At 49.3% G+C, this 20,301-nt stretch overlaps 7 protein-coding genes across 7 annotated transcripts; 3 read left to right on the plus strand and 4 right to left on the minus strand.

The window, feature by feature from the left end:
- Positions 1-1,611: 1,611 nt before the first annotated feature.
- On the plus strand, positions 1,612-2,076 carry TERG_12302 (uncharacterized protein; the record flags this gene model as incomplete). The annotated part of the gene is made up of 1 exon (XM_047751280.1): positions 1,612-2,076. One exon carries the CDS (start codon positions 1,612-1,614, stop codon positions 2,074-2,076), a length of 465 nt encoding a protein of 154 aa, XP_047606631.1.
- Positions 2,077-2,692: 616 nt separating this feature from the next.
- Positions 2,693-4,059, plus strand: TERG_05541 (uncharacterized protein; the record flags this gene model as incomplete). The annotated part of the gene is made up of 2 exons (XM_003233620.1): positions 2,693-2,749; positions 2,815-4,059. 2 exons carry the CDS (start codon positions 2,693-2,695, stop codon positions 4,057-4,059), a joined length of 1,302 nt encoding a protein of 433 aa, XP_003233668.1.
- A 427-nt stretch (positions 4,060-4,486) lies between these two features.
- Positions 4,487-10,526, minus strand: TERG_12303 (myosin-1; the record flags this gene model as incomplete). The annotated part of the gene is made up of 10 exons (XM_047751281.1): positions 10,277-10,526; positions 9,429-10,208; positions 8,497-8,715; positions 8,384-8,429; positions 7,841-8,323; positions 6,076-7,773; positions 5,921-6,012; positions 5,608-5,858; positions 4,987-5,540; positions 4,487-4,923 (listed from the first exon to the last, which is right to left on the minus strand). The coding sequence occupies exons 1-10, from the start codon at positions 10,337-10,339 to the stop codon at positions 4,487-4,489; spliced, it is 4,623 nt and encodes a 1,540-aa protein (XP_047606632.1). The 5' UTR covers positions 10,340-10,526.
- A 114-nt stretch (positions 10,527-10,640) lies between these two features.
- On the plus strand, positions 10,641-14,693 carry TERG_05544 (uncharacterized protein; the record flags this gene model as incomplete). The annotated part of the gene is made up of 2 exons (XM_047748452.1): positions 10,641-14,021; positions 14,085-14,693. The coding sequence occupies exons 1-2, from the start codon at positions 11,961-11,963 to the stop codon at positions 14,691-14,693; spliced, it is 2,670 nt and encodes an 889-aa protein (XP_047604434.1). The 5' UTR covers positions 10,641-11,960.
- A 307-nt stretch (positions 14,694-15,000) lies between these two features.
- TERG_05545 (uncharacterized protein) lies at positions 15,001-15,651 on the minus strand (the record flags this gene model as incomplete). Its single annotated transcript, XM_003233624.1, has 1 exon — positions 15,001-15,651. One exon carries the CDS (start codon positions 15,649-15,651, stop codon positions 15,001-15,003), a length of 651 nt encoding a protein of 216 aa, XP_003233672.1.
- A 471-nt stretch (positions 15,652-16,122) lies between these two features.
- Positions 16,123-17,689, minus strand: TERG_05546 (uncharacterized protein; the record flags this gene model as incomplete). Its single annotated transcript, XM_003233625.1, has 5 exons — positions 16,123-16,529; positions 16,581-16,659; positions 16,728-17,027; positions 17,093-17,264; positions 17,334-17,689. 5 exons carry the CDS (start codon positions 17,687-17,689, stop codon positions 16,123-16,125), a joined length of 1,314 nt encoding a protein of 437 aa, XP_003233673.1.
- Positions 17,690-17,953: 264 nt separating this feature from the next.
- TERG_05547 (uncharacterized protein) lies at positions 17,954-19,877 on the minus strand (the record flags this gene model as incomplete). The annotated part of the gene is made up of 5 exons (XM_003233626.1): positions 17,954-18,651; positions 18,708-18,882; positions 18,949-19,284; positions 19,335-19,595; positions 19,695-19,877. 5 exons carry the CDS (start codon positions 19,875-19,877, stop codon positions 17,954-17,956), a joined length of 1,653 nt encoding a protein of 550 aa, XP_003233674.1.
- Positions 19,878-20,301: the final 424 nt, after the last annotated feature.

Genomic DNA, 20,301 nt, shown 5'->3' on the forward strand with positions numbered 1-20,301 from the left:
CGAGGGAGGGTGTGGTCATCTTGGTTGAGGACTCTGACTTGAATGCAACAAGTCAGATCTGCCATCACGCACGACATGCAAACCCTGTCCAACGCCCGGCAAAAGAAACGCTGGAAGATCGGCCTGCAGAAGGCTCACTCACTTATCAGAGCCTAGCAGCGTCCAGTCCTGTCCTCGGTGATATCGGCGCGAAAAGGGCGTACCAACAAGTACAGGGAGGTTGCATAGTTATAAGTATACATAACTAGTCGTAAGTAGATGCAGATGCCAGGCCGGGCCACTCGGTATCGAACTCATCCTTGATCGACGGATCAGCCCAGACGGACTTCTGCTGGTACATCCATCAACATCACCGTCACCTGCCGGACAAGCATATCCTTTTTGTTGCAGGGTTGGAGATGAAGATTTGGTGCAGTCCGGGGGGGGGGATGGCCTGCCCCTGTCTCGCCACGCCGTGAATCTGTTGGCTGGCTCCTCGTTTCTTCGTATGGGGTAGATTGATATTAAGTCCTTGAACAATATCGAGGAGGCAGCTAAGTAAGTAGACATCGACATTGACCAGGAGTTCCAGGCCGGCGTAACCACTCAACGTGGACTGTTTTAATATATGCCTTTCGAAGCCGGCCGAGGGGGGTCTGACAGGCCAACGCCGTCCACACGTATATAGTTGAACAGGGACGGCAGAGAGTAGAGTAGAGCAGAGCAGAGCAGCATAAGAAGAGTAGGAAGAGTAGTGTAGGGCAGACTGCCATGTCCTGCGCGCCGTCTGCTGCAGGCCATCATGTCGTGCGTAAGGTTGGTTGTTTGTCCTTCCTGTGAGACGCTGCTGGATGTCACTGTCAATCAGCTCACCAGACAGCTAAGAGATGCTTCCTCGCAGTGATCTCAGAGATAGCCATTTGACTGCCGAGCGTCGCCAGTTTTCATCGCCTGATTTGCTGGTATTGTGCTTCTTCGCGCATCGGGATGTGGTGGCACAAGCGAGCTGGCGTTTTATATATCTGGTTGCAGAGGCCGGAGTCAGCGCATATCAAGGGCATTCAAGCTGCCAATAGCAGAGCCATTCGCTATATATAACTATCAGACGGAGCATTAAAGCTGCGGCAGGGCTGAGGCCTCGACTTGGTTGGCTTTCATAGATATATAAACAAGTATGTATAGTCAAGGTCCATGATGCTCTCCCGAGATATTGGCATGGATAGAACTACGAAGCCAGAGATGAGTGGCAGCAGCGTGTCAGTTGATAGTAATGGCCTGGGATTCAATAATACTGGCCATTGGTATGATCTGTTGATAGCTATAACTATATAGACACAGTAAGTGGATAAGGCTACACCAGGCCCCTTGCTACGTATGAACTCTGGCCTGTGAATAGAATCTGCTTGATCCATCGGCGGCTCTGCTGCTCTTCAGTCGGATTCCCACTCTAATGACACCCTCAGATCGCCTGGACAGCCTGGAGAGGAGCGGTGGTCCTAGTCATAGTCCTTCACTCACGATTTGCACTTGCTGCAGCACGATCTGAGCGCGAGTGAACCCGGACCATGGACAACGCTGTTCACTTTCTTCCAGTCACGGAGTATAGCTATTATATTTCGGAGTATAGCTAGTATGTTTCTCATTTGTCGTGTCGAGCGTCTTGTTCGTCTCAATCGGAGTCTCTGTGTTGGCCGTCTATCAAACAGCCGGACCAAAAGTCGAGTCCACCGGCTGCCAACAGAGGCGATATCTCTTACTGACACTGTCCCTTATGTCGTAGTATTATCTCTATCATGGCTTCTGTCAAGTTTTATCCATGAGACTCTGGGTATATGTCCGTTGCTATCAGCCCCGGTTGGAAGGAAAGACATAACCACATGCCTTTCAGGCAGAAGCAGGCCACTTTCATCCGGAGCAACGATTATCGTCCTTTTATCATCCTTTTATCGTCCGTTTCTTGTCCGTTTCTTGTCCTGTCTTGTCTATCGTCAGTATCAGACGCGGCTGAGAGGAAGAAGACTCCGTACCAAGTCCTGCTTTGGCCTCCAAGACGCCCTCAGCCGCTGGGCAGAAGCTAGTGGACGCCTCGCCGAGTGATAAGACGGTCTTTTAGCTGGTCCGTTGCTCGTAGTGTGGAATCTGGTTCCATCGATGCTGGCGGAGCAGAGAGAGAGCCTGGATCCTCTGCGCGTTAGTTATGTGGAATCGGGCCAGGCTCAGCGGCCGCGATCTTGCGGATGCTTCTCGACGGTCAGGCCTTCATATCATTAACTAGTTATTAGTAGTATTCTCCGTAGCCAGAGTAGTTGAATCATGAGTGGTCGAGGATGCCTTGTCCATCCCTGTCCGGCGCTGGTGGTTGATTGGCATGCAGACGCCAGCCGGCGGGCGCAGCAAGGCATGGAATAGACAACTAATCAGACGGAGAAGAAGAAGAAGAGAATAACAAGAATAACAGCTAATTGACGGTCGAACAAGACGAACAAAGAGGACGAAGGGCCTGCGGCTTGCTGGAATCTCGCGGCTGGTGCTGCGGCTGACAGTGAATCCGCGACTCGGCCATGATATCCAGGCAGACAGACAACGACACGAAGAATCAGAGGAATTACCAGACAGGAATAACACTGGATAGAGCAAGTCAAGAGATAGAGACGGATAGAAGAAGTCAAGAGACAGAGACAGACTGCAAGCTAGGCGGTTACTGAGTCTCACGATGTACATCCAGCGGCGAGCCAGCGACGACGCCGGCGACGAGCCCAACCTCTACTTCGTACGTATCGACCTTCTATCCATCACTCAATCAGCCAAAGAGAGACACTGTCTAACAGCCTGCAGGTCGCCATCATCGTCCTCGCGCTCGTCGTGGCCTTCATCACCGCGTTCTTCGTCCTGCGTCACCTCCACCGCCGCGACTACCAGCCCCGATTCATCCCCGGCCGCTTCCTCAAGGGCCTCTGGCAGCGATGGACTCCGGGGACATCTTCGTCCTCCTACAACGCCGTGCCCAACGGGACAAACAGACGGCTGGCCAATGAAGCCCTTAACGGAGCAGACGACGACCGGCAGGGCCAGGCTGCCGCCGCTACCGTCGACCGCAACACCTCCGTCCGCTCCGTCATGACCCTGCCATCCTACACCCTCACTCCCAAGGCCAGCGAGCGCGTGATAGCCCGTGAAGGCGAGCGAGACGGCATGGACGTCGTCATCGAGTTCCCCGAGACCGCCGAAGAGGAGGAAGCCAACCGCGAGGAGCAGATGGAGTCCCTGTATCAGATCCGCCTGGCGCGGCGGCGAGAGATAGCGGAGCGCGAGGAGCTCCGGCAGCAGCGTCGAGAGGCCCGCGAGAGAGGCGACTGGGCCCGGCTGGAGGAGCTGCGCAGGGAGAGCCGGGCAAGGGCTGAGGCAGGCCGGCTCGTCTCTGCAACAGCGGACGGCAGTGCGTCTCCCAACGGCAGCGCAGCGAATGTCTCCGCCGCCGTGCTGCTGGCCGAACACCAGTCTCGCAACCGGGGTAGGAGGGTGTCGAGCGTCTCCTACGCTGATATCGGGCATGTCAGACACGACGGTACGAGACTCACGTCTGGCTCGCACTCGCCGGACTCGGACTCGCGGGCCCTGCTGGACTCTGCGGCCGGTATGGGCATGATGGGCCACTCGCATCAGCGCACCACGTCCGCCTCTTCGTTGCTCTCGCAGGCCTCTGTACACTCGGACGTTTCCTCCCTGGGCACCGCGGGACCAGATTTGGGCATCAATTCCATTCCGCCGCCCTACGATGATGCTATCAGTGAGACGGGTACTGCTACTGGCATGGGCGGTGGCTGGGGGGATGCACCGCCGTATCAACCAACACCTCCCAATGAAACAGCCAGCATGGTCACGCAGGAAACAGACAGAGAAAGAGAAGCAGTTGAGCCTGAAGCAAGGCCCCCCGAGCAGCCTCCTCGCCTGCCGCCGCTGTCTACCTTGCCCAGCATCGCTATAGAAGTGGCCACGCCTACGACAAGTGCGCCCCCGACCCCTATATCCCATCCCCAGGCCCCCTCGCCCGTCCACACCCCGACCTCTGCTCCCAGGTAGATCCCATTCACCTTCACTCTCTAGCCTAATATCTTGATATCTTCACCCCTTTTGTTCTCTTTAATTTCTCCCTCCCTTGGATTCTTCCTTGGATGTTTGTGTGGCATTTTATTTGCAGCGTTACTTGTTTATGATCTCCATGATCGATGAATTCCAGTCACGGTAGCGATAGATCTCTAACTCGGCACTCTTTTTTTTTTTTGATTGACTTCTACCGTCTTGTAGCACAAATCAAGCAATAGATAGTGTGATAGTGATAGTAAATAAACACCCTTTTGAAAAAAGTATCAACTCAACCATTCTAATATTCAGCTGCAAATCTCCATAGACATAAAAACAACAAACACACGCAAAAAGATACAAACGGCAGCGTCGTTTATAAACAAAAAACAATTACCAGCAAGTAACTACCGTCTAAGCATGTCCCCTACCAGTCGTCGTCGTCGTTATTCTTCCCTTGCATCGCGCTCTGTCGCTGCCGTAGGGCCTCTGCAAGTCCTCCCGCCAAGCTGGCATTGTTCAAACTGTTTGGCGTCGCCCGCCCACTGGCCCCCGAGGAGTCCTGCGAGTTCATGCTAACGGCACTATCCCGCGGAGCCACGGGGGTCTGGACTTGTTTGCGCATGTTGGGCCGTTTTGCGGGGGGTGCCGGCGGAGCTGGTTTGGCCTTTGCAGCGGCTGTTCCGCTCGCACGCGCTGCACCTGCACCGTTAGATGTCGGTGTTGGAGCTGGGGCTGGGGCCCGGACTGCTACGGGCGGTGGTGGAGGGGGAGGCGGTGGAGCTGCCTCTTTGATTTCCTCAATGTATGCCTCTGGTGTCCAGCCCTGGACGCCGGTGCTTGGGTTCATGCATAGCCACCAACCTAGATACTAATTAGTATACTTTCATACTTGTATAATAGGATAGGTTAAAAAGGAAGGCATACCGTTTGTTTCACGGGAGATGATCTGTACCAGTTCTCCCTGCCGGATTGCCAGCTCATTTGTATTCCCACTGTTAAAGTCATACAACACTTTGGCCATGGGCTTCTTGGGCGGTGGAGCTGCTTGGGGAGCTGGAGGAGGAGGTGGTGGCGGCCGTGACTGGGATTGTGAAGCTGTCGAGCTAACGCGGTTATGGTTCGAAGTTGCTATAGCAGCAGCAACGGCGGCAGGTTGGGGAACAGGCCGCGACTCAAGAGTTGACTGTTGGCCACTGCCCGGAAGCTGCTGGGGTGCAGGACGTGGCTTGGGCTTGGCCGCTGCTTGCGAGAGCTTGGATGGGCCGCCCCCTGGACCGCCAGGTCGTAGAAGTTTGCCTTTACTGATGGGCTTGCCGGCAACCTGTTTTGGCCGCGGTGTTGGCTTGGAGACCGAGTTTGCTGGCTCTCCGGGAGCTGTGCGGATGGTTCCACTCTTATACACGTCGTCCCGGGGTACGGCCGGATCCTTGACCACTTTGACCTGTGCCAACTTGCCGGGTTTCTTATTGAAGTCAATCCTAAGCTCAGAGGTTAGCATGATGTATATTTTTTAGTTTATTAGACAAAAGTGCTGGTGAAACATACACATCACCAATCTTGAGGTTCATCTGTCCGCGCAAGGCGTTGGTGAGATGAGTGAAGAATTCCGTCTTGAACACACAGGACAATAGGGGATCTGGCTCCTGGGGTGCACCAACAACTATTGAAAACCAATCGTCTTTCAGATTGGACGTTCCAACAGCCTTGATTGCGCCCAGTGAGATGGTCCGCTCAGCGGATATGTTGAGCTGGTTGTTCACAACTGCTTGAACAACAATGTAAACATTTTTAGCAGTCTACCACATGTACCCTATTAGTATCCATTCGGAATCTCAACTGTACGAGAAGAAATTCATACCAGAATCAAAAGTCGTGGTGCAGGTTTACTCGATCGGCCGAATTTTGTTACCAGCAACTCGCAACGACAGGAGAAAAGTACTGTTTCGGAACCTACAGTCATACGCGTCAATGGGGGGGTTATCAAACACACGAGGGCCGCATCTGAATACTCACTAGAAAGGCGAATGGAGTCTCTAACGATCTCCCCAAATCCACCCTTATTTCCAACACCTATATAGTCACCTAGGAATCTCCTTGAACCAAGAAGGCTGAATCGTCGACGCTCCTTTTTCCCACTAAGTACTCGGTGGCCTTGATCTCGTAGCTTGATGAACTCCAGGCCACCGGTGACACGTCTCCAGAAGCGTTGGATGCGGATGGCACATTCGGTTCGATATCGGAGGTAGTTGCGCCATGCACGCTGTATCCTGATGGCCATGTTATGCCAGTAACGGTCTCGCATGTGCTCAAGTGCGAAAAGCGTTTCGGGGGTCTTGATGAAAGCCTTGGTCACACCCATCTGGTACTCTTCAGCGGGGATACTTGTGTCCTTCAAGATCTGTCGACAACCGGACTCAGCATCGCCAGTCCAAGTGTAATCACCCGCGTACGAGGTTTTGGGAGAAAGGAGGTAAAACCGTTCAACAAACTTGTCGAATGTCTGTCGATAAGCGAAACCGGCTCTTCTTATTCGGACGTTCTCCTGCAAACCAAGATACTTGATTTGATGCATAACGTTTCCAACATTGTACTCGGATGGGGACTTGTTGTCGTTTGGTTTGATTGTCCGTATATATGATGGCTGGGCTTTGGCTAGCGTTGCAACCAAATCATTTGCAGAGGCCTTGATCTTGTCACCAGCAGTTGGAGGGCGTCTCTTGTCATCCTGGTTCACTTGGTCCGGGAAAAGGGTATGCAAGAAGCCGTTACCACTCGAGTTGATTAGGTTTAATATATCCTTGAGCAATTGATCCTTGTTCTTATCTGTCATTCCTTCAATGGCATAAGACACATCGCCAGCGTAATGTTTGACAATAAACTGTCCTTGTCTGGATTCGAAGTTTGGATTTTGGCCAAGGAAGTTCAATCGACCAACAAAGGTTTGATCTGCTGCCGCTGAGTCCGCATGTGCAGTAGCACAGGCATCGTTAAGCGCAGCAAAGATTCCCGGAGGTCTCTTGTCTTCAATCAACGAGCAAACAACCTTGTTATCGAAGTATTTGATGGGCGTCCATTGGATTTGTTCCCGGGCATATTCTTCTTGCTCTGTCTTCAATGTCAATTGAATAAAGATCTGCTGGAGCTTTTCATTGACATAATTGATGCAAAGCTGTTCGAATGAGTTCTTCTCGAAAATTTCAAATCCATAAATATCCAGGATACCAATGGAGTTTGAAACGGCTCCTTTCGCAACCAGGGATGCATTCACTCGCTGTACAATCCAGTCAAAGAGATTGAAATAGAGCGCCTTTGCCAAGGCATCACGAACAGCCATAGCTTGCACCGTGTTCAGTGGCACTTCATAGATAGAACCTCTCCGAGCTCCTCTTGCGGTTTCCACGATTCTGTGAGTAAGGGCCTTTTGAACCTGGTCTGCATCCACTTCCATTAAATAGGCAACGAAGTCGATGACCGACCGGTCGGTGATAGTGGCATTGCTCTGGTCATCCTCAACAAACTGCATATTTCCTAGCCAGAGGATAGCAGCCAGTACACGGAAGATGTTGTCCTGTTCAGCCTGGCTTAAGCCAATGATCTTCATGGCTTCAACGGTCTCTCTAAAATCCGCTGAATCATCTATATTAGGCACATCAAAGCACTTTGAGCGGCTAGTATATAGGTAGGCATCCGGTTTCTGAATTCCAAATGCTTCTGTTTAACTTTATTAGCAATTGATTATATATATATATATATATATATATTCTCCACAGGTACGTACCGCGGTATGACTGGGGGGCAGCCTTCGTAAATTGATAGAAGATATGGAAATTTCGTTCGTTGGTGATCTGGCCCACGACTCTGGACTTCTCTAATAGATAGTTTGTGATCACGGCTCCGACGGGTTCTCCAACCGAATTGAACTGGAGTTCTAAGTATTTTCCAAATCGCGATGAGTTGTTGTTGCGCAATGTTTTCGCATTTCCAAACGATTCCAGGAGCGGATTGGTTGCCAGAACCATATCCTTGGTTTCTTGAATGGAAGAATCTGAACCCCCCGAGACGTTTGCGATATACTGCATCAATCGTCTAGCAGCTTCCGTCTTTCCAGCACCCGATTCTCCTGAGATAATAACACATTGGTTTTCCTTGTATGCTTTCATGTTATAGTACGCTGACTCGGCGACTGCAAAGACGTGCGGTTTTACTTCGAGACGGTTCTTCCCGCGGTACGAATCCAGTACCTCGTCGGTGTATATCCCGACTAAGCAAGCAATATACGTTAGACTTAGAAAAACTACCGAGAGCAGACAGGTACACTTACGGTCTCGAAACGGGTTGACGGAGACAAGCACATGGCCGATATATGTCTGCGACCTGACGTTAGCGTGCAGCTGGTAAAGGGGCAACACACCGCAGGTATAGTGCAGCACTCACGTAAATCTCCCCATGCTCAAACCGTTTCTTCAGATTCTCATTGATAGCTTCATTGGACACCTTGCTGAGCAGCGTCAAGTCTGATACACCGACTTCCTTCTTCTTGGTGCTCTCAAAGACGGCCTTTTTTACTCGCGGTTGACCGGAGCCCTTATCCCCCGCATGTTTAGACCGCCCGCCTTTACTCTTCTTATCATCGCGAGGACGTTTAGAATAACCCTAGAAGGCAACAAGGGGTTAGTATAGCTTCTTCCCTCGTATCGGACTGAAGTTTTCCAAGCATGCGACTTACCATTCTTCTGATAGCAGCTCACACGGGGCTGGCTGGACGGCCAACTCAGGGTGAGCCTGGGGATTGTGACGTTGGGCGCGGCGCTGCAGTTCCTTGACGGCCGAGGAGCAGTGGCAGGCCTGGAGATGCCGGGGCGCTTTCGTAAAGGTTCGGGACGAGGTAGAATAATATAACAAAAGGGCCTTGCCTTGGGTATCTAAAGCTCAAACAAACGCCAGGCCTGATCTGCCAAAAAGTGTTGCCAGTCAGTGACATTTCAAGAACTAATTAAATGTCATTGCTTATGTAATAAGGGTGATGCAGCCTCCCACGCGGCTTTTCAAGTCTTTTTTCGCTGCGCCACAGGCTGATTACTCTGATTACTCTTGTCTTATGCTACGGAGGAGCCTGCAGGGGCGACGGCGACTGTGGACAGTGTGACAAATACAGTCTATTCAATGGGCCTAGCTATGGTTCTAATAATTAATGTACACGTATGGAGGCTATATCGACAAAAAAAGGAGGCGTCTACTTGGAGTGGGACGGGTCTGTATCAGAATATGACGCTAAAGATCAAGTATAACTGAGACTGAGGGGAGGGTATCTCAAAAGCATTAGATGTGAGTTATGCTCGAACATGCTAATTGATTGAGTATTAAACTTGTTTCTTCGGTAGAGGTGTGGTTGGAGAGGTTGCATCTGGCTTCGATGGAGCTTGGGCTGGAGCCGGTTGGGATGCTTGCGGCTCGGGTGGAACAGCAGCTGCAGCAGGAGTATTGCTGGGTGTTTTTGGCCACTGGAAATAGGAAGATATGGTTGTGAGAAGCGAAGGCTCTGGTTCTGGCTCCGGTTCTTCCTCAACCTGCCATATTTCCTTCGGCAGAACCCGCTTCAAATCTTTAACAGGGCGCTTCTCAAGCTGGGACTGTAGCCTGAGAACCTCCTTCTCCAGAACGATCAAAGCAGCGCGTGCAGCATTCTCTGACTCTTCCAGTTCCGCTAGACGGTCGGCAACGTCCTCCCGTCGTGAGGTTTCCTTCCGTCGGGACCGGAGCGACTCGAAGATGATCAGTCCACCTCCAACAAGGAACAAGAATGTCTCGCTGATGAAGTTTGCTCCCATGTCGATTGCTTTGCCTTCAGACAACGGCCGAATCCGAGGGATGGGCGGAGTCTTAACGGCGGCGCCTCCTGCTTTCTCCTTTGCCTTGAGCAACTCATCGGCCTTCGTCTGGGCCTCCGTCTTGACTGTGGGTGTTTGGAGTTTTATCTTCTTAGCGTGTGCTTCAGCCGCCTCACGGGCAGCTTGCTTTTCGAGAGCAGCAGTGTTTTGGAGCAGGCCGAGCCTTAACCGCATGTCAATGCGATGCACTTTCTGCGCGAACGACACGCATATCCGACGAAACCGCTCATGCTCACGAGCTTGTGCTTTGATTTGGTTCTGCTCGGAAAGGCGAAACTGTCAGCCCGGCCCATAGAAAGGGGGATTCCGATATCCGCCATGCTTACTGCTATGGGTTTCGAGAGCGTCCTTATCACAAGAGACGAGAGCTTGAGTGTGATACTCGACATCGCGTAGCTACCATTCTCTGGGCGTGGGGTTATTCAGTCCACGGGTTTCAGAACTCAACGAGCGACGTGATCACCGCATCTTCTCAAAACAAAGTGACTTGATATACAACTAGGAAACAGTCCAACGCGGCTATCCAACAGTCGTACTCCCGTAAATCCTGCAGGTTTGAATGTCGAGTTGGATATCTCGAGGACGGAGTTCGAGGAAGTCGAAAAGGGAAAAAATGCCAAGAGGAGAACTAGATGATTATCTAATATAGATAAGGTTCCGCCTCGTTTTTCCGCTCCGATGACTTTTGTTTACATATTTCCCATTTAGGCTAAGCGTTGCCGGGCCAAAAAGCTGCAACTTCGCTTTGCTTGTCGAGAAGTAAACAGTAAACCTGAGAGAAGCGACGAGACGGAGAGACGGAGAGACGCACTCGTTTGTGGCGGAGAGCTGACATTTGACCAGACTTGCATGCGATATCTTGTTAGCAGTTTTACGTCTTTGTTGAGCATTTGTTTGCGTGCATTACTCTTATCTTCTGTTGTCTCGTCCTGTTATCATCGGAATTCATCCCTGCCGGCGCAATATTCAAAGAATACATAATTCTTCACCAGGAATACCTACTGTGGCACCTCTACAATTACTCGAAGAAAGCGCCCTATACACTCGAATTGGAGACTGCCATACCTCTCAGCTTGTCCATTGAGCCACCACCTTGCTCTATGCAACTTCTTCGCAATTGTTACTAGCCATGGAGCCACTATCTCCGCGATCAACCAACATTCCACCAAAACCAAAAGTTGAAGGAGCCAAAAAGTTATCGGTCAAGACCAATCCTGCCCAAAAACAGCCATCATCCCATCGGCATCATGCAACACCTCCACCTCCCGAGGTCAAGGAGCCTGGCCCTTGCGGAGAGGAATATGAGATAGGTAGCTTCCTGGGAAAGGGAGGATTTGCAGTCTGCTATGAAGGGAAGCTTGTAAGGAATGGTCGTATATTTGCCATGAAAGTTGTCAAGTCTGAAATGCAGCAAAAGAAGATGGAGGAAAAGGTATGCGCTATCTACCAATGGGTACGGGTTTAATTTGATAGCTGACTCAATTGGATTGTTACAGTTTCGGACGGAGCTGCAGATTCACTCAAAGATGAAACATCCTAACATTGTTACATTTCACCGAGCGTTTTCCTTCCGGAAAAACATATACGTGGTTCTCGAGCTTTGTCCCAATGGTTCAGTGATGGATATGGTGAAGAAAAGAAAGTTCCTAAGTCTGCCAGAGGTACGAAGGTTTATGGTACAACTCTGTGGCGCTGTGAAGTACCTCCACAAACGTCATGTTGCTCATCGTGACTTGAAAATGGGAAACTTGTTTCTCGACCAATGCATGAATATCAAAGTTGGCGACTTCGGGCTGGCGGCCCTGATGCTCAGCGAGAAAGATGAGAAGAGAAGAAAGACGCTGTGCGGGACTCCGAATTATATTGCTCCAGAGGTTCTGGATAAGAGCAAAGGAGGTCACAATCAAAAAGTCGACATCTGGTCTTTGGGTGTGATTTTGTAAGTGCTGTGGATTCCCCACCAAGTGAAGAAAAAGTAGCTAACTGGAGTCCCGTTGATTCAGCTTTGCCATGCTTACGGGTTTTCCCCCATTTCAATCCAAAACCCAAGAGGAAATTTACAAGAAGGTGAAGTCACTGAGTTACGACTGGCCAGTTGACACCGAAAGTGCAAATTACATCCCGGACGAGGCTAAAGATCTAGTTACTGCTTGCTTGAACCTTGCGGAAGAGAAAAGACCGGATCCCGACCAAATTGTAGATCATCCATTCTTCAATATGTACAATGGCTGCATTCCCCGTGAACTCGAACCCGAATCTCGCACATCACCTCCACATTGGTTAACAAAAGATAGCCCTCGAGGCGACAACCCGGCCTCTGGATACAGTTTGGAGTACGACCATACATATAGGAAACTTATATCCCACGTTACGAATTCTACCCAGAGATACATCATATGTAAGAACATCTTTTACGCGGAGTGCGGCGTTGGAAGACGGAGCTCAGGGGAAATACGAAAATCGGCAGGGAAAAGATGTGGAAAATCTGCTTTTGCTGAATGCCTTACCGAGGAAGAGAGGGGTCTCCAGCCTGTTATGCCTCTGCCATCCGACAGAGTCTACAGCTACTACATTGATAATGGCAAGGATTGGAGTCTTGACGAAGCAGAGGCGGAAAATGACCTGCCAGAGGACCAAGAAAGTAGCAATCGAGCTATTGATGGCCGGAATACTTTGACTAAATCAAAGGCAGCAATGATAGCGAGGACCGAGATCGCTCTGGCTGCCCAGCTCAACCGCCGAGAATCCGCTCCCAAGAATCATGCTGCCATGCTTCGTCAACAGGCAATTGCACCTCGTCCAGCAGCAAAGGACACTTCTTCAACTGCCACTCAAGCTACAGTGGCACCCCCTGATGCCGTGCCGGAGAAGAATCCAGCCATCAGGAGTACTCGGAATCTACTTAGCCAACGCCCTATACGCACACGATCACAGACTGCACAAGCCTACCATGAGTCAATGCGGGAAAAGACTCGGGCACCCACTACATCTATGTCCAAATCAACCTCAACCCCAGCGGCACTTGGGGCTGCCTCCAGTAACAAAGCTCCCAACTCGGGGTCTGCCCCTGTGGATAGTCTCCAAAATACCGAACACCAGAACGTGCTTGAAGAACCTGTCAAACCAGCGGCGTGTCAGCCTAGATCAAACGTAGGTTCCGGACGTACGATACCTATTCGGTCAGACTCAACTTCTACCTTACGCCGGCATCAGAGTCAATCATCAGTTACGGGCAGGGACGTTGCATCTCGTTCAAATAAGCCACAAGGCCTGACCAGATCATCAACCACCTCGTCAGCCGCATCTAGCAGTGGCAGTAAATCAAGGTCGGCGTTGGGGTCTGGCCCACTTCTTTTGCCAGAGGATCAGTCAGAAGTGCTGCCAGGATCAAGCGTGCAGGAAGTTGTAACTGATCTCCAGATATACCAGTCCATCCTTCGTGAGAAACCATCCCAAAGCTCGTTTAGAAGCTCTGGGAACAGGGCTGCTCAACCTAAATCAACCTCCAAATCCGGAGCCCATCCATATGTTGTGAAGTGGGTTGACTACACGAACCGATATGGGATTGCCTACGTGTTGGATGAAGGAAGCGTTGGTTGCGTTTTCAGGGGCGAGAATGGCTATCCCGCAACGGGAGTAGTAGTTAGGGATGGTGAAAGCCACCTTCGGCTAAAGGCGCGCGCGAAAGGAGACCCAGAAAATGCTAACTCCTACTCAGAAGTCGATCAGCTTGTTCCAAGAGATGGCAAGCCCATTGAATTCTATGAAAATGTAGAAATTAATGCGGACGGGTATTCCGACGGAACTATCAGGAGAGCTCTTCTCCCTGCACGGACGTTCGAGACAAGACGGTCAAGCCCAGACAAGCCAGCAAACGTTCTCTGCACAGTCCGAAGCGCTGAGAAGGCAAATCGTGTCAGACTGGTAGATCAGTTCGGCAAATATATGGTAGGGTCTCTAGGGAGAGGCGCTATTGAACCATCGAAATCGAAAAGCAGCGGCCAATACATCAAATTCTACCAGAGGCTCGGAAATGTTGGAGTCTGGGGCTTTGGAGACGGTGCATTCCAGGTAAGATCCTCCTCCTTTTTACCAAAACAGTAACCGTTCAGTATCTAACCCACGTTTTTTTAGTTTAACTTCCCTGATCATACTAAGCTTGTGCTATATCTACCCGAGCAGCGACCAGCTGATCCATCAGAGCTGGCCAACTCCTGTAGAATTGACTTCTATCACCTTTCACCGTCAGCAGCTAGATACCTTGCTGTGAAAGGCAAAATGCACCCCAGCGGTTTCGATACCAGAACAGTCATATCAGAGCCGGCCTCTGCTTATCTATCGTCCATCTCTGGTATCTCTACAAAGATTCCGGGTATCACTGCTGAACGGTTCAGAGACATCCTCGAGGCAAACTCTTTTCCAAAGAAACTTGAATTTATCACAACGGTCATTGATTGCTGGGCTACTAACAAGAGACTTGGAGGAAGGGTGTCTCTCTCGTCTGTCTCGAAAGTCAATGGTGCCATAAAATGTACCTCTGCAGACCTTTTCTGGGATGGAGCTCAAGAGCGATCTTGGGCGAGCGCTTCTGGGAGCAAGTTTGTCTGGGTTTCGGTCGGAGCACAAGGAGGAGATGGTGATTATATGTCAGTCAAACTCCAAACAAATGCAGCCGGAGAAGTTGAGTGTGCTGGCGTGGAAGGAAACCCTCAGCTTGGGGACCAGCTACAGAGGTTGGTCTGATGCCCGCAGCCTTGCCATACCAATTTCGAGTCTTTCTCTCCCTAATACCTTGGACCGGTAACTGATAAGGCTTGTGTGATTACTGTTTTCCCGTTTACATCTGCTTCATCTAATGAATTTACGACCTTCGCCCGTCACTGTTTTGGTCTTTCTGGAGCGAGAATACCCTTGGCATGTGAATTTACTCTTCTTTGACTTTTGTTTCCTTTATTTTAGCGTTTTATCTGCTTATCGAGAATAGTAATTAGACGCTTTTAATAATATCTCAATCCACAATACATACATACCCCTTTGGCCATCTGACCCCTTATTCAAGCCCATTAGATATAGTTTCTTCGCAGTTACCAACAGAATCCACCCACTCCTCTCTAGTGATAGCATAGAACACTTCACCCAATTCTGTCCCCGGGAGCGGGTCACGAAACTCCAGATAGAGTGTCTTTACATGCTTCAAACCGCATTTCTCCATGACACGACGGGATCCCGAGTTGACAAACATCGTCCCGGCCACTACCTGGGTGACGTTCAGGGAACAAAAGGCGTATCGAACAAGAGCTCGGCCTCCTTCAGTTGCTAGCCCCTGACCCCAGAACCGACGGCGAATCCGATATCCAAGTTCCAGCCGCAGGCCTTTTTCCTTGCTTTCAGTATTGGCATTGCTAAAGCACTCTTGTGAGAATTGATCTAGATCACCCAGCCGGAACCAGCCAATAAATTCCATGCCTTCAGCTGTCGGTGTTTCGGCTATCCATTTGCCAGTTCGAGGGTTGAAATTGTATGCTTGAATGATCTCTTGGACCTCTTCTTCGACTTCTTCCCGAGATGGCGGCTCACTGTCGATGTATTTCATTACGCCTTCATCTTCATTAAGCATGCAGATCAGATCGATGTCGCTTGGTTTGTAGCGACGAAGGTGAATTCTCGGGGTTAGTTTGAAACTGGATATTGTTTCCTCCATGCTGTAGCCTGTTTTCAAGTGGAACTTATATACAGTTATCTGTATCAGAAGAAACGGAACATGAAGTAGGAAGTTAATAATTTGACCGACTGATGAAGCTGAACACTTTTGTGAACGCCTTTATAAACGATTGAAGATATACCAGTCTCCTTCATATAGTAGGCTATGACTCAAATTATACGAATGTTTTGGTTACAGGGACCTGGTAGGGCGTATTATAAAGGATGCAAGCGTATGTCACGAAGAAGCGCAGTCCTTTTTGAAATCTTCCAAACTATGTACGTATATAGTTATAGACTTGGATCTTCCGTCGAAACGGCTGCCTTGATTCAATAATATTCTATTTTGGTTACGGCTAGCACTATAATCGCCTCTTCACCCCTAGGGTAACTATAGATCCCAGTATTTATGTAAGTGCATCCTTTGCGAGGCTCTATTAATTTGGGCTTTGGGAGGACACTTGCCTTTTCATCATGACCGAAGTTTTTTTCGCTGTATTAATTCGGCAAGTGGTATATCATCCTCATCGTAGAATTCAACCTTTTCATCAACTCCGAAATCTTTCAACCTTTCACCTTCCGAGTTTCTCCAGCCTTCTTCTCCACTGTTGGATGATTCCTCGTCTTCCGAGTTGGAGATATTGGATAGATAGCCATCATCCCCCTTTTTTATATAGCGTTTATGAAACGGTTTTCGACGGCGGACTTCGGAAACAGCTCGCTGGCGTAGATAGTCTGCCTCCTGGCGCTTATGAAATGCCTCAATCTCGTCATAGTCAAAATTTTGACCATCTCCAAGAAGTGTTGTTCTATCCTGCCTTTGTGGCGTGTTTCGGGACATCCTGTCAGGGTCCGGTGGAGGCCAGGTGAGAGATTCATCTTCAGACATCAATTTTGTGCTCTAAGGTGACAGCCAGAAGTAACACATACCTTCAAAGCCATTAACTTCAAACTCTAACCCAGTGCGCCGATCCGGTGTTCGTGAAAAGGGCCAAAACCAGCTAAATATCTAGAAAGTTGCTTTTGTTAGAATATGACTTTGTTTAAGGAGTGTTGAATATAGAATTGGCAACACACATTATTACTACCACCCATGCCATCTCTAATGTTATTCCAAACACCAATATCATATGGAAATTCTTGTCTTTTAATCCAGACTTTGACACCATCTGGACCTTCGAGGTATCCACCCAGGGTTCGTGCTCGTCGACACAACGTCTTGTGCCTTTCAATTTCCCATCCCTCGATAGTAGTCTCGTTTGCACCCAACATCCATATATTTCGAAGTAGTAGAATCAACAGGGCAAGAAGAACTACAGTATTAGTAATAGCAAGCACAAAGAGATGCCCTAAATGAGCTAGAGAGGGACCGTATAACTATGGTTCTAGTGTTAGTGGAATAGGATAAAACGATTAGCCATGGCCACAAAGGTAGAACATACACTTGGTAGGCTTCGGTTGTTCCATAACACCGCTATACGGATATAAAGAAAGCGTTCAAGATATATCATGGAAATTACTGCATAAAATAGAAAACGAATAAAATGCGGGAATGTGAAATGCGAGACGCAGTTATGTGTCCATGGGCAATGGTGGTCCATCTTAGGGATACATCTCCACGGTACATCAGTACATGAGTTATATAAACATATAAGCGTGCTTTCCTGAGCTGGCTGCGCTCACCGTTGGCAAGTTTTACAATGGTGAGATCTGGGAGGTTTGAACGCCTCGCATCTTCGACACCATCGTTGACGATAAGAAGGATCGCTGCCCTCTTCGAGACCAAGATGCTTCTCTAACAATGCACCTGCGGTAGTGGATGGCTTCCAGTCTTTTGGGATTCTCCCTGGATCCGTTAGGCAGGCTCTGGCATAGCATATCCATATGCAAGCCACCAGGATGTTGAATTTGACGAGTTCGGGTGTACTCAGCGGTGCAGGTTCAAGGAAGAGGAACAAATATTGCGAAGTATATGAAAGAAACGCTATCAGCAGTACAACAAATGGTACTGCAAGTTGGTATATCTGAAATTCCGCCATGACCTCCTCTAGAGATCCATCAAGGAGGAGAATGTGAAACGGAAATGCTACTTAGAAGCCGGTGTTGGTTTCATCGGGAGCCGCCAACCTAGAAAAGTGGATGACTAATACCCTAAGCAATCACGTGACCGAATTATACTGTCAAATCATTGGCTAATCTTGCGGCTCTGGGGATTGGGATTAAGGATTAGATATAAAGTAGTCATTTCTTCAAAGCAAACTAACTGTTCTGTAAAAGCAATGTTTATACTTACTCGTTTCTAGTTAATTTCGGGTTTCCTGTCCAGCCTTTTCACCGCCAGTTGTTTTGTTTTCAGTATCAAGCTTGCTCTGCACTCTGTTGATGCTCTTCCACTCTAGCGTGGCAGCACCAAGCAACGACATGCATGAAACAATAAGGCCAACCTGGAATACGCTTCGTAGTGCTTCATTATAGGAGAAGCGGAGTATATCATGTTGATCCGTGGGTATTGTATTGAATAGTCCTGTGATCCCACCCGAAGTAACGAGACCGGGAGTAAACCCTGGAAGAGCTGAAAGTCTCTTCACTAGCTGATTTGCTAGGACGTTTTCACCAACAGATACAAAGACTGCTGCTCCAATAAGCTGTCCAAATAACATCAACGCCAAACCAAGCGGTATGTCAGGTTTTGATAGAACAGTTTGTGCAGCAAGGTTAGGAACCTGGAAACATAGACCTAACCCAAATCCGTAGATTACTTGATAGCCAATCCATCCTTCTTTGCCGCTAGCCACCTTCAGAGTGGTGAGAAAGCCAGCGCCGACCGACATTATGCAGGAACCAATAATTGCCAATGGGGTATAGTATCCGATTCTAGAGTTTATAGCTCTGCCACCGACTGATCCAACGACCATTGAGAGCATCATTGGTAGCAAGAGAATGCCAGAATTCACAGCAGAGGTACCTTGGATAGACTGAAACCAAACTGGCAAGAAGTATGCTATATTGATAAATAGTTAGTTGCTTGCAGTACTATGGATAATATTCCATTCCTACCAAATATATAATTTCCGGAGCCGATACAGAGTTTGCCAAAAGGCCGAAAGAACACTTCGCTGCGAGAATATACGTGCTGGAAGCGTAGCTGTCTTGGGAGAAGCACCTGAACAGCAACGAAGGCAGGAATCAAAACTGCCATGAGAGCGAGGCAAGCCACGACACGGCCGCTGCTCTACTATTACCTAGATGTTAGTTGAAGGAAGAAGATGATAGGCAGCCGCACTGTCAAATAACGTACGGGATATGCTTGGCCCCCCCACTGAAGTGCCAGCACAAGGGAGACCACTCCAAGCGCTAACAGAGTAGTCCCCAGGGAATCAAGCTGTACCAGCTTCTCAGCTATGGGTACCCTTATCATATCTCGCTTGGCAAGTTTGAGGCAGAAGACAATGAAAAATATTGCGACGCCACCAATGGGAAGGTTGATGTAGAAGCACCACCTCCATGAGACATTCGAAGTAAATGCGCCGCCAATCAATGGCCCTACGACAGAGGCAATGCCAAAAAGGGCACCAAACAACCCCTGAATTTGTGGACGCTTCTTGAGGGGCACAGGATGAACGATACACATTATCTAGGAATAAGGTTAATCAACAGCGATTGTTAAAAGGATATTATGCTTACAGTTCCAGCAAGAACACCGGCCGCTCCAATACCACAGATTGCCCTTCCAACGATGAATGATAACGAGTTGGGAGCCGCTCCACAGATTGCACAGGCAGCCTCAAATAGTCCAATACTGCAAAGGAAGATGATCCTGACAGAGAAGAGCTTGTATAGCTTCCCAAACAGAAGTTGGAACGCGCAGCATGTCAGCAAGTAGGCGCTGCCATACCAGCCAACATCCTGCAAGGACTCAAATTCATCAGTGATTCTGGGTATCGCCTATAGATTTTATGACTGTCAGCGACTTGACTAATTGATTCCATTTCCGTGTAAGTGAAATGTCCTCAATGTTGAGATGATTGTTCTGTCCAGCGCAACCAGGAACATGGCGGCAAAGGCCGAAACGATGAGACAGACAACCTGGATAATAGGCTGTTTCTCGGAGTTCTCACTTTTAGCTGTGAAATCTGGGGTCAAGTCACAATGCTGGCTGGCCACCTTTGGTACATCGGCCACTGGGGATTCGGTGCTATCGGGGGAGAAAGCGCGTGAGGAAGCCATTGTCTTGATGCTTCTGCGAGAAGTGCGATTGAGGTTGATGGACAAACATCGTGAGACAGAAGGCAAGGCAGAAGAAGCCCCAACGTCTTATATTTATAAGGTATACGCAGTAACAAATCCAGCCGGGGATTCGCATATTGTAACTGCAGTTGGTGATGGTGTTTTGGATGTTTCTGTCTAGCCCGCGGGAGTTAGAAAGTGCGGGCCGGAACTTTAAACCACGAGCATGCTAGGACTTCACTTCTACTTCTTTTTCATCTTCTCTCTGTGTCTTCTTCTCCACGCGAACTTCAGGCGACAGGATGAACTATTGACACCTCTAAAGTGCAATCATGGCGCTAACTGCCCGTTAGACACCAACGGGTGCTGGCTTGTGTGCAGTGTCAGCAGCGGAAGGTCAAATACCAGCGCTCCTTTCCATGCG

The sequence above is a fragment of the Trichophyton rubrum genome (genome assembly GCF_000151425.1).
Source record: "Trichophyton rubrum CBS 118892 genomic scaffold supercont2.6, whole genome shotgun sequence".
Lineage (NCBI taxonomy): Eukaryota > Fungi > Ascomycota > Eurotiomycetes > Onygenales > Arthrodermataceae > Trichophyton > Trichophyton rubrum.